General features: G+C 39.9%; 1 protein-coding gene across 1 annotated transcript; it reads right to left on the reverse strand.

The window, feature by feature from the left end:
* Window positions 1–8,275: 8,275 nt before the first annotated feature.
* LOC311246337 (cornifelin-like) lies at window positions 8,276–12,426 on the reverse strand (the record flags this gene model as incomplete). Its single annotated transcript, XM_084336487.1, has 3 exons — window positions 8,276–8,556; window positions 10,149–10,285; window positions 12,315–12,426. 3 exons carry the CDS (start codon window positions 12,424–12,426, stop codon window positions 8,455–8,457), a joined length of 351 nt encoding a protein of 116 aa, XP_084192613.1. The 3' UTR covers window positions 8,276–8,454.
* Window positions 12,427–12,911: the final 485 nt, after the last annotated feature.

The following is a 12,911-nucleotide window of genomic DNA, read 5'->3' on the forward strand; positions in this document are numbered from 1 at the left end:
TACGGTCCTGTAGGGGTGTCTGTCTCATGGTACGGTCCTGTAGGGGTGTCTGTCTGATGGTACGGTCCTGTAGGGGTGTCTGTCTGATGGTACGGTCCTGTAGGGGTGTCTGTCTGATGGTACGGTCATGTAGGGGTGTCTGTCTGATGGTACGGTCCTGTAGGGGTGTCTGTCTGATGGTACGGTCCTGTAGGGGTATTTGTCTGATGGTACAGTCCTGTAGGGGTGTCTGTCTGATGGTACGGTCCTGTAGGGGTGTCTGTCTGATGGTACAGTTCTGTAGGGGTGTCTGTCTGATGGTACAGTTCTGTAGGGGTGTCTGTCTCATGGTACGGTCCTGTGGGGGGGTATCAAAATTACTTTCATTGCTTTGTGCAACGAGATTAGTGAAGACAGTGTGCAGTTTGGAATGCTACACACCTAATGAAACATTTATATAATAATAGGCATATTTTCAGGTTGCTACATTTAGTTATTCGTACAAAATGTAACACGGCAGCTCTTTGGCATTGTGATGCACTGAAGAAAATGACATTAGATTGTGTTTAATTTGCCGCTTTTCCGATCAGTTTTCTGCGCGTGTGTGTGTGCGCGTGCGTGTGTGTGGAGTGTTGGGCGTGTGTTATGTGACAAAAGACCGCCCGTCTCGTCCCCAGCTCCGACTCATGAAAGAGGAGAGATACATGTATGCGCGCGGGAGCGGGAGCGCGCGTGCACGTGGCGTTTGGCCTTGGCCCATATTACGACTGCACCACTGTGTGTGTGTGTGTGTGTGTGTGTGTGTGCGTGTCACTGTGTGTGTGTGTGTGTGTGTGCGTGTTCAATCATGGGGCTCTTGGTGTCCCAACAAGCTCCGCGGTGGTAGGTGTGCGTCTATACCAAAGGTAGCCGCATTTCTGGCAGACGTTTTCTGGTCATGTGACATGTGCGCCCAATAGCGTGACGAGCTGTGTCTTTGCCCATTCCCACGTCAAACAGCCTGCAAACTACCTGGCGTTCTATCGCCATGCTCTAAGACAAACTCTAACCTTAACCAACTTCGAAAGAGTGCCTAAGCTTAACCATCGAAAGAACTTGCCGTCACGCTCTAAGACTAACTCTAACCTTAACCAACTTCGAAGAGTGCCTAAGCTTAACCAGTGTAGAAACAGGCGTCGGCCAATCAGAGAGCGTCTCCGAGAAATGCGGCTTGGTTTGGTATTCACGCCACGGAGAGAGACACAGAAACACAGAGACGCAGACACCTCGCGTAGGGCGCCATCTGAATGAATGAATGAATGAATGAAAACTTTATTTAACAGATTGCAGAATGGGTACAATACAGTACGGCTCAATACACACAATTGTTAAGGGGATGCAGACCAGAGAAAGACTTTCGTCTAGTTTACATCAGGGTCCCCCATTTTCAATTCATAGTGACATTTATGACATACACAACATACATGACATTTATGGCATAGGGACATACATGACATACAGGTATTTAGTACTTCCCACTCTCTCACCAGGTAAAGGAGTAACCAGAAAATCTCAGCCCTCCCCTCTTTGTTTGGTAGGAGTGGCAACCTCTTCTCCTCAGTGTTCTTTGGAGTAGGGGGTATCTGCAGAGCCGCAGAGCCAGGCTGGACGGGTTGGAGGCGGTCTGGACAAGTATAAGTGGTCTGGACAAGTAGTTGCGGATGGGGGGGGGGGGGGGGGGGGGGGGCGGGAGGGCGGGGTTCGTCTCGTTTACATAGGTACATTATACATAGACAGTAATGTTACATCTAGACATGTAATAATAGAGTAAACTTGTACCCATACAGTGTTACATCTAGACATACCAGATCTAGTAATAATAGAGTAAACTTAACTTTCGTCTCAGTAACAATGTTCATAAAGTGTTGAGTGCTACAGTGTAGGTTAGTTTATTAGGACAAGTGCATGACAGTAAGGTTAGTTAGGGTTAGATTTTTTTTTATATAGATAATGGTTGAAGTAGTAATAATAGAGTCAACTTAACTTTCGTCTCAGTAACAATGTTCATAAAGTGTACATCTAGACATGTGTACATAGACAGTAATGTTACATCTAGACATACCAGATCTTGTAATAATAGAGTAAACTTAACTTGGAATGGTGGAATGAACTACCCACCCCAGTTAGGACAGCCGAATCCCGTCTAATCTTTCGCCGTCGACTAAAGACTCACTACTTCAACCATTTATCTAAATAAAAAAAATCTAACCCTAACTAACCTTACTGTCATGCACTTGTCCTAATAAACTAACCTACACTGTAGCACTCAACACTTTACTCTATTATTACTAGATCTGGTATGTCATAAATGTCTAGATGTACACTTTATGAACATTGTTACTGAGACTAAAGTTAAGTTTACTCTATTATTACTAGATCTGGTATGTCTAGATGTAACATTACTGTCTATGTACACATGTCTAGATGTACACTTTATGAACATTGTTACTGAGACGAAAGTTAAGTTTACTCTATTATTACTACTTCAACCATTATCTAAATAAAAAAAATCTAACTAACCTTACTGTCATGCACTTGTCCTAATAAACTAACCTACACTGTAGCACTCAACACTTTATGAACATTGTTACTGAGACGAAAGTTAAGTTTACTCTATTATTACTAGATCTGGTATGTCTAGATGTAACACTGTATGGGTACAAGTTTACTCTATTATTACATGTCTAGATGTAACATTACTGTCTATGTATAATGTACCTTGTGGAACGCCCTACCCAAAGCTGTAAAGGAATGTGGATCACTACCCACTTTCAAAACCTCTCTCAAGGGACACCTACGGGAGACTGCAATTCAACACTGGCCCCTGTAAATATCCTAACCCAACCCCCTCCAATGTACAGTCATTTACATAGTATGGTTTTGTCAATAGTCCAATGTACAATTTTGTTTGTTTGTACAGTGTCTCCCCCCCCCCCCCCTCAATGTACAGTTTTGCTTGTTTATACAGTGTGCCCCCCCCCCCCCCCAACCACCTTCAATGTAAATTACCCAGTATGGTTGTCAATATCCCAATGTACCCAACCCCCCCCCCACCCAACCTCCTCCAATGTACAGTTTCTATGTCAAATGTATATACTCCCTTTTCTTGACTCCTTCTGTATCACAAACAGTACTGTATTTGCAAATCTGGTATGTCATAAATGTATAGATGTAGCAGTACTGACTATCTGTATGTCATGTATGTCATATATGTCCTGATGAATTGAAAATGGGGGACCCTGATGTAAACAAGACGAAAGTCTTTCTCTGGTCTGCATCCCCTTAACAATTGTGTGTATTGAGCTGTACTGTTTTGTACCCATTCTGCAATCTGTTAATAAAGTTTTCAATCAATCAATCAATCAATCAATCAAACCTATGTAAACGAGACGAACCCCGCCCTCCCGCCCCCCCCCCTCCCCCATCGGCAACTACTTGTCCAGACCACTTATACTTGTCCAGACCGCCTCCAACCCGTCCAGCCTGGCTCTGCGGCTCTGCAGATACCCCCTATTGCCCCGGTTGCCAGGCCACGAAGGAAACAACCAATCAGGTTTCTGTGCGTCAGCACGTGCGTTGTACGGAGGAAAGGGAGGGGAGGTTTACATCGTTGAATGAATGAATGAATGAAAACTTTATTAACAGATTGCAGAATGGGTACAGTACCGCTCAATACATACAATTGTTAAGGGGATGCAGACCAGAGAAAGACTTTCGTCTTGTTTACATCAGGGTCCCCCATTTTCAATTCATCGTAACATATATGACATACAGATAGACAGTACTGCTACATCTATACATTTATGACATACCAGATTTGCAATTACAGTACTGTTTGTGATACAAAAAGAGTCCAGAAAGAAAAGAGTATATACATTAGGCGTAGAAACTGTACATTGGATTGGGTAGGTGGGGGTGGGGGGGGACTGTACATTGGAGGTGGTTGGGTGGGGGGGGGGGGGGGATTTGGTAGGAGGGTGGGTGGGGGACACTGTACAACTGTACAAACAACACTGTACATTGGATTATTGACAAGACCATACTTGGTAATTTACTGTACATTGGAGGGGGTTGTGTTCGGACATTTACAGGGGCCAGTTTCGAGTTGCAGTCTCCCTTAGGTGTTTTTTGAGAGTGTTTTTGAAAGTGGGTAGTGATTCACATTCCTTTACAGCTTTGGGTAGGGCGTTCCACATTGATGTGGCATAATTGCGAAACGTGTTTAGTCCCTTGTTTGAGCCGAATCTGGGTTTAACATGATTTGTGGAGCTCCCTCTGGTGTTGTGATCGTGGTATTCACTGACCTTTGGGAAGTATTTTGTCATGTACATGGGTACCTTGGTCGTGTAGTGTATCTTGTAGACCAGGCCCATTGCAAGTTGCTGTACTCTGTCGTCTACTCTAAGCCATCCTAGGTTGTCAAAGTGGGCAGGGGTGAGGTGGGTTCTAGGAGTAAGGTCAAGCAGTAGTCTGACCAGTTTGTTTTGAGATGTTTGTAATTTGGTTTTTAGCGCCTTTGAGGTGCTTTGGTACCATGAGGTGCAAGCATAGTCGTAGTACCCTTGAATGAGTGCTCCTGCTAGAGTCTTCAGGGTATTCTTGTTTACCAGTGAGGAGATCCGGTACAAGAATCGAGTTCGTTGATTGACTTTTTTTATTACATTGGATGCCATTTTGTCACAGGAAAGATTTGCCTCTAGGATGGAACCCAGGTAGGTAATATCTTCTTTCCTTGTGACAATATTGTCACCCACTGTAACTGAGAAGCTGTCTGTTTTGCTGAGTTTGTTATTTGAACCGAAGAGAATGGACTCTGTTTTGCCCATGTGTAATGATAGTTTGTTGTCGGCGAGCCATATGCAGATTTTGCCTAGTTCCGAGCTGAGTGTTTTTTCAACCTGTAACTTGTTCTTGTCAGAGAACAGCAGGGCTGAGTCGTCCGCAAACAGGAACAAGTTGCAGTCACAAGCTGACGACATGTCATTTGCATAAATTAGGAACAGAAACTGTACATTGGAGGGGGTTGGGGGGGGGGGTTGGCCACTGGCCAGGTTGGGTTAGGTTGGCCACACCGGGGCCAGTTTCGAATTGCAGCCTCCCGTAGGTGCTCTTTGAGAGCGGTTTTGAAGGAGGGTAGGGATTCACATTATTTTACGGCTGTGGGTAGGGCGTTCCACATTGTTGTGGCATAATTTGCTAAACGGGTTTAGTCCCTTGTTTGAGCCGAATCTGGGTTGAACATGATTTGTGGAACTCCCTCTGGTGTTGTGGTCGTGGAATTCACTGACCTTTGGGGAGTATTTCGACATGTACATGGGTATCTTAGTGGTGTAGTAGTGTATCTTCAACCACTGTCTCTTCAACATTTGCCATTATTACACGGTCTCACTGGAATTATGTTGATAGGGAACAGTTTGGACCCAAATGTATTTCCTGCCAATTGCATTAGCAAGCATTGCAACAGGAAATAAACGTGTGTCCTTCAAGACCCCTCCGCTCTATGTCTTCTGGCCGCCTCAGACCCACTGCTGTCCGAGCTCCCGGAGGGTCATCAAAAAAGAGAAGTCGCTTATTCTCGGTCCTTGCTCCACAATGGTAGAACGAACTTCCCACCACAGCCGAAACCCAACCAATCTTTCGCCATCGACTAAAGACACACTTGTTCAATCAATATTTGAAATTTGTACTGTCCTCAGTCATGCACTCTTCCTATACTAACATACACTCGACACTGTAGCACTCAAGTTTGAACACTTTGATGAACATTTGTTACTCAGCTGATGCTCCTGCTGACTTGTACACATTTGTAAGTCGCTTTGGATGAAAGCGTCAGCTAAATGACAAAATGTAATTGTTGTCACTTTGAAACAGATAACTCTTTGGTGAAAATACAAAGATGATTTTGTAATAGTGTTGTTGAAAATGAAATAAATAAACAAAATGTTTCACAATTTCATTATTATTATTTTATTTCGAATGTTTACAAATAAATAAACAAAAAAAATATTTTTTCGAACATTTTCACAAATAAACAAACGAAAAGGATATGTTTGAAGCTGAAGGCTTATAGAGCAACCTACCCCTAATTCAAAAAACAAATTCAAAAAAGTTAGTTTTCAAAATATAACAAAAAAATTAATAAAAATCAACAATCAAAAATCAACAAAAAAATATCCAGAAAAGAACAAAAAAAGTTAAAGTTTGCAAGCTAAAACAAACTAACAAACAAACAAAAAATCAACAATCAACAAAAAAAAACGTTCCTGAAAAGAACATAAGCCAACATAGGACAAATCTAAAATTCATCTGCAATACCAGAGTTTCATGGTAGAAAAAAAAGAAAAGAAAAAAAGATTGTAGGTTAAATTTTACTATAAGATTCCAGAACCCTGTTTTTAAACATCTTTTTAAACTTAAAAATACTCCTGCTGTTTTTTATTTCATCCGGTATATTGTTCCAGAGTTTCACTCCTTTAACTGACACAGACATACTTTTAAGTGTGGTTCGAGCTCTAGGCTGTTTCAAATTGAGTGTTCTTCTTAAATTATACGTCACCTCTCGTTCTTTAAACAAAATGTGTAAGTTACATGGCAGTTGATAACTTCTAGCTTTAAAAACTATCTCTGCTGTTTTAAGGTCAACTAAGTCGAGGAACTTTAATGCCCTTAGTTCAAAAAACAGTGTGTTTGTAGGATGGAGATAACTAACATTGTTCACAACCCTTATTGCCTTTTTCTGTAAGATGATAATAGGATTCAGATTAGTTTTGTATGTGTTTCCCCAAATTTCTATACAGTAAGTTAGATATGGTAATAAAGGAGTACAATAAATTGTGTATAATGATCTCAAATTTAATATGTGTCTGGTTTTTCTTAAGATACCTAAGCTACGTGCAGTTTTTTTCTTTACATAGTTAATATGAGTTTTCCAGCTGAGGTTTTGGTCTATCACGACCCCCAAAAAAGTATATTCATTTACTCTTTCAAGATGAACATTATCTATGCATATCTCTACTTGAGTATCCGGATGTATATTTTTATTACCAAACAAAATAAATTTAGACTTACTTATATTTAAGGAGTTTGTTAGTATCAAGCCAACATTTCAGCTTCCCCAGTTCACCTGTAATATTTGTTAGCAACTGTTGTAGGTCTGCACCTGAACAACATTTTTTGGTATCATCTGCAAAAATGACAAATTTAAATTTATCAGAAACATCAATGATATCATTAATATACAATATAAATAATTTCTGTCCTAAAATGGATCCTTGCGGTACCCCACATGTTATCACTTTGCAGGATGATCTGGTCTCCCCCATCTGCACACATTGTTTCCTATTTTCTATGTAACTTTTTATCCAACTGAGCCCTATCCCTCTAATTCCATACTTTTCAAGTTTTCTGAGTAAAATATCATGGTCAATGGTATCGAAAGCTTTTTTCAGATCAATAAAAACTCCAACTGCATACTGTTTATTATCGATTGAATTTGTTAACTCTTCTGCTACCTGCATGAGAGCCATTGGTGTGGATCTGTTAGTTCTGAATCCATACTGGCTATCAATCAATATCCCATTCTTATCAATAAAACTGTCCAGACGTGCAACAAAAAGTTTTTCCAGAATTTTAGAAAATTGAGGAAGTAAAGAAACAGGCCTATAATTTGTAAAAACATTTTTTTCTCCTGCTTTATGTATTGGAATTACTTTGGCTGTTTTCATTTCAGTTGGAAAGGTCCCCATCCTAAAAGATAGATTACATATGAAAGTAATTGGATCTAAACATTTCTTTGATTCGTTTTTTAATAAGAGACATGTCTAACCCATTCACATCTGTAGATGTTTTATTCTTGAGATTGTTTACAATATCAATTATTTCCATATTAGATACGTCATACAAAAAGATTGTGGATGGATTTCTATCAATGTATTGTTCTGCAATAGCTCCCCCTTGTGGAGGCTTGATCTTCCTTGCAAGATCTGGGCCAACATTTACAAAAAAAATATTAAACTCCTCCACTACCTCATGCATGTTGGTTATTTCCGTTCCATTTACAGAAAAATTATCAATATAGCCTGGTTTGTTATTTGATTTTCCAATTATTGTGTTTATAATTTTCCATGTTCCTTTAATATCATTTTAATAAATTTCTAGTAAGTTATTATAATAATCCTTCTTACGTTTTCTTATAGTATCTTAATTTATTTTTATATATTTTATATTTGATTTCTTTCTGTTTAGTTCTATGCTTGATGAATATTTATTTACACTAATGCCGATTAGTACAGAAACACGGGACATAAGTTAAGTGTGCATGAGAATAGCATTTCTCTCACTGCATTGAATTATAGTTTCACTTGAAAATTGGAATAAACCAATTTGTTCATTGACAATAAGCCAACGCATTAAGTAGAAAATTAGCAGTTTTCTACTTTATGAAACCTCTCCATTCCTGATGCGAATTTCTCTCGTCATCCTGCACGTCTCCAAGAAGCCACAGCAGCAGGACATCAATGCGTCGTTGCACACCGTCCCCTGTGAAACCCGATTGCAGCAAGGATGAATAACTCAAGCTCACAACATGTTGACATTTCAAGTTCCTCTGCAAAAAAAGAAAAACGAATATTTCTAAACATATTCACAATGAAATATCTTCCTGTATTTCACAGTCAGGTTACGGTTGGATATTGAGTCTTCCTCTATATGGGAGACATTTGGAAGTGGCACTGATTCATAGAATCGATCCAGATAATAATAGCATCAACACACTCTGGCGAGTCTGAGGCATTTTCTACATTATCTTATGAGAGTATGACATACCTGCATAGACGCCTACGTATAAGAGCAGGCGAAGCGGGTGCTCTACCAGTATTGAACTTGGGGGAGCAAACTTGTCTCTTTGCTCCCTCACTTTTTGATCATATGATATATCCCCCCCCAATATATAAATATTATCTAACCATAACTACGTAATTTCAATCAAATTAATAATACGCAATGACACTTAATAGCACGTTTTTAAGTTTCCAAAGATTGTGTGACCCCCCACTTTAATGGTTTGATCCAGTGCCCACGGGCCACGGTTCGTCGGCATGACGTATACGACATGTTGGGGGAGGCGGCTTTTTCGAAAGCCCTTGAAAAATTCAGGCTGGATATTGGATAACATTGTGAGGATTATTCTTCGGCGTTTACATCAAAATGGAGCAAATCATCACGTAAGTCGAACACTGTGACTGTATACTAAATGCGCAAACAGATTGAAACTGAATATTTCTCGTATGGTGAGCCTCGGCGCTGCACCGAGTGAATCCAGAGATACAGGATGGTGCGCAGGCGCTGTGATCACCCAACGGCGGAAATAATGCCGCTTTGAGCAGTTTATAAAGACATATTAAAAATATTTATTAGCAACGCCGAGCTTTCAAACCATCCCGTATCTCTGTGCGAACCCCTCGTGCAACTGTGAGCACCTTTGTAATGTCTCTGTGATACTTGTATAACGAACGGTTCGGCCAGAACCAGTCCTTCATGGTAAATCTAGGTTGGTTTCCCATTGAGGAGCAAGTGACTGTAGATTCACTCGGTGCAGCACAGTCACGAAAGGGGACCCTGATGTAAACAAGACAAACGTCTTTCTCTGGTCTGCATCCCCTTAACAATTGTGTGTATTGAGCCGTACTGTATTGTACCCATTCTGCAATCTGTTAAATAAAGTTTTCATTCATTCAGCCGCCGCGCTCACTGGGGCTATTGATAGCGTCAATTAGTTGTTGTTGTTGTTGTTGGTGCTGCGGATGTGAACGGGGCTGGAGGGGCTTTGGGAGGATGGGAAAGTTATTATTATTATTATTATTATTATAATAGTAATTGGCTATCATACGTGCCTAGCTAGCGTTAGCTAAAAGAGCCCTCGCAGTGAAGTTATTATTATTATAGCTATCATACTGCAATATAAACTGAGTTTTATAGTGAAAAGAGCAGCTTTATTTTGGTCAAGATTGAAGGCTCTATATTGCAGGAAATTGCACATACAGGTGTTCATTAAATGTAAAAAAATCTAAATAAATAAATAAAAAAAATAATTGCACCCCCACTTTCAACTATAACTAGGCGGCCATGCATACCTGGATGCCATAGGTCAACCTCATGTGGGTCCTCATGGCTGCCATACCTCCTGGAACAAAACCTAGGCAGCAATGCTCTCCGTACTTGTTGGCGGAGTAGCAGCCCATTATCATAGGACAGAAGAGGCCCAGAACACCTGCATGACAGAAATAGACAAAATTACTTTGACTAGAAGTAAAAGTACAGGCTTTTTAAAAAGGTACTCTGTGAAGTTTGGAGTACATGTAACTGAGTAATTATATTTAATTACTTTCCTTTACTTTGGGAATAACAGATTAACTTCATGTAATGGGATTGCAGTAATGGGGTGATACAATGAGGTAATGTATTAATTACAGAAAAAAAACTCTGAGGTTTGGAGTACATGTAATTGAGTAATTGTATTAAATTACTTTCCTTTACTCTGGGAATAACAGATTAATTTCATGTAATTGGAATACAGTAATCGGATAACAAAATTGGTAAAATATAATCCAATTCAGTTAACCTAAGGAAGTAATCAGAGTAATCAGATTCGAGTTTGTTTTTTTGCTAAAGAAAAAAAACACTTGAATGACTCAAACCTGCTTGAAGGGAAAACCACATATTGGTGGTGAGGTTACTGATGTAAAACATCCCTACTGTCTCCTGAAATAATCTACAACCATTATTTCAGTAGGGGATGTTAACACTATAGGGCTAGATCCACAAAGAATGGGTTGCACGGTGCTAATTGCACCCTTACTTACAATTCATTATGAATTGAAAATGGGGGTCCCTGATGTAAACAAGACAAAAATCTTTCTCTGGTCTGCATCCCCTTAACAATTGTGTGTATTGAGCCATACTGTATTGTACCCATTCTGCAATCTGTTAATACAATTTTCATTCAATCAATCACCGCTCTTACCACTAACAAAGTATCTGTAACTGGGGAGAAGCAGTTTAATTGCATATTCTATGAATTCTGGAGGCAAAATTACACAAAAGTAACTGAAAGTAACTGTGTTACTGAGTTTGAGTCTTCCTCTGGATTACTCTATAGATTACAGTTTTATACTTTATAGTTATTTTAGAATATTACTGTTGTATGTAAAATGTACTTACAGACGGGGTACAAGTACCACAGCTGTATTTAAGTACAGTACTTGAGTAGAAGTACTTTCATTTACAGTACTTGAGTAAAAGTTATTTTCCACCAATAATAAAGAAGATATTGAACATTTTAGTTTGAACACTTTTGTTTACACTTGTTACGTCTCTTGACTTCTATTTTATACTTACCTATCTATTTTTTATTTTATTTGATCTAGCACACTCTCAGGAGCAGAACAGAAAAAAGCATTTCATAAAAAAGTATTCTGTATTTTTGTATGACAACTAATAAAGAAACTTGAAACTTGTTCTTGAAAGAACCCATACACTTTTCTACTCTAATACATGCTTACAGACATTTCAAGCTTCGTTGTCTAGTACAGTGGTTCTCGAACCATTTCATGTGAAGGACCCCCAAATTGATATGGTATGTAATAATCCATGGACCCCAATTCCATGAGCTTATGCCCCAGGGACCCCCATCTGAGAAGATATTTGTTGCACAATACACTGTAATTAAAGGAACACGCCAACATTTTTGGGAAATTAGCTTACCTTCTTCTCCAGAGAGACAAGAAGATAGATACCAGTTTCCTCTCTGTGTTCAGTAGAAAGCTATCTGGCTGCATGTTAGCCTAGCTTAGCACAATGAATGGAAGCAGACATGGCCGGCTAGCCTTCGGGAGAGGTGTTAGTTGGACAATGCCTAGGCTAACCGGCCATGTCTACGCTTCCATTCATTGTGCTAAGCTAGGCTAACGTGCAGCCAGATAGCTTTCTCCTGAACACACAGAGAGGAAACTGGTATCTATCTTCTTGTCTCTCCCTGGAGAAGACGATGACCTAACTTCCCAAAATGTAGACGTGTTCTTTTAAGAATCCCATGGCCGTCTTTAGGTGTGGAGATAACAGAGAGAAACCTATGAGAATAGTAATTTGTATACATTTTTTCATTGTGCTAAATTCTAGAAATGATTAGTGGTTTTGCTGGGGACCCCCTCTAGGACCCCACTTTGAGAACCAATGATGTTCCTCTCATGAGATTCCTCTCCACCAGTGACATCATCTGTTTCCCACTGCCTTGTACTCACAGACCAAGCCGTCACTGCAGCAGGAGCACAGGCCAGTGCTCCATTCCCCCGTTTGAACATTTGTCCCATAAGAGCCTGCGCCTGGTTGATGGGTGATCGCCGGATTGGACATGTCTGCTCACTGGACTTGCTTGTTTCTGTATCAATCAAATAAAAAAAATTGCTTTGGGCTGAATACATCGTACAGTTTGATAATTTATCAAATACATCTGTAATACATCTATTTTAACATTTGTTTCCTTCCCACTGTGTGTGGGTGGGACATTTAAAGCCCCGGTGTTCTTCACTTGCTTTCAACCAACTCTGCCCCTGATCTGAGAAACCCAGACTAGCCCCCCCCCCCAACAAACACAGAATGCAAACTTTAAACACAAACTACAGTTACACCTTAAATAGGAAATAATGTCAACGTGGATCCTGATCATATTAGTTATTTGTGTGCTTGATCACAATTTTCAATAGGTGTTCATTTAACTGTACTTTTACAGTGTTATTGTTATACCAAAGTATGTAGTTATAGTTTTAGAAATCATGACTTAACAGGCAAAAACAGACTCCAAGCTGAATTCATATTGCTCAGTTAACTCAAAGTACATG

This window comes from Notolepis coatsorum, assembly GCF_963971535.1.
Source record: "Notolepis coatsorum genome assembly, chromosome: 19".
In the NCBI taxonomy this organism is placed as follows: Eukaryota; Metazoa; Chordata; class Actinopteri; order Aulopiformes; family Paralepididae; genus Notolepis; species Notolepis coatsorum.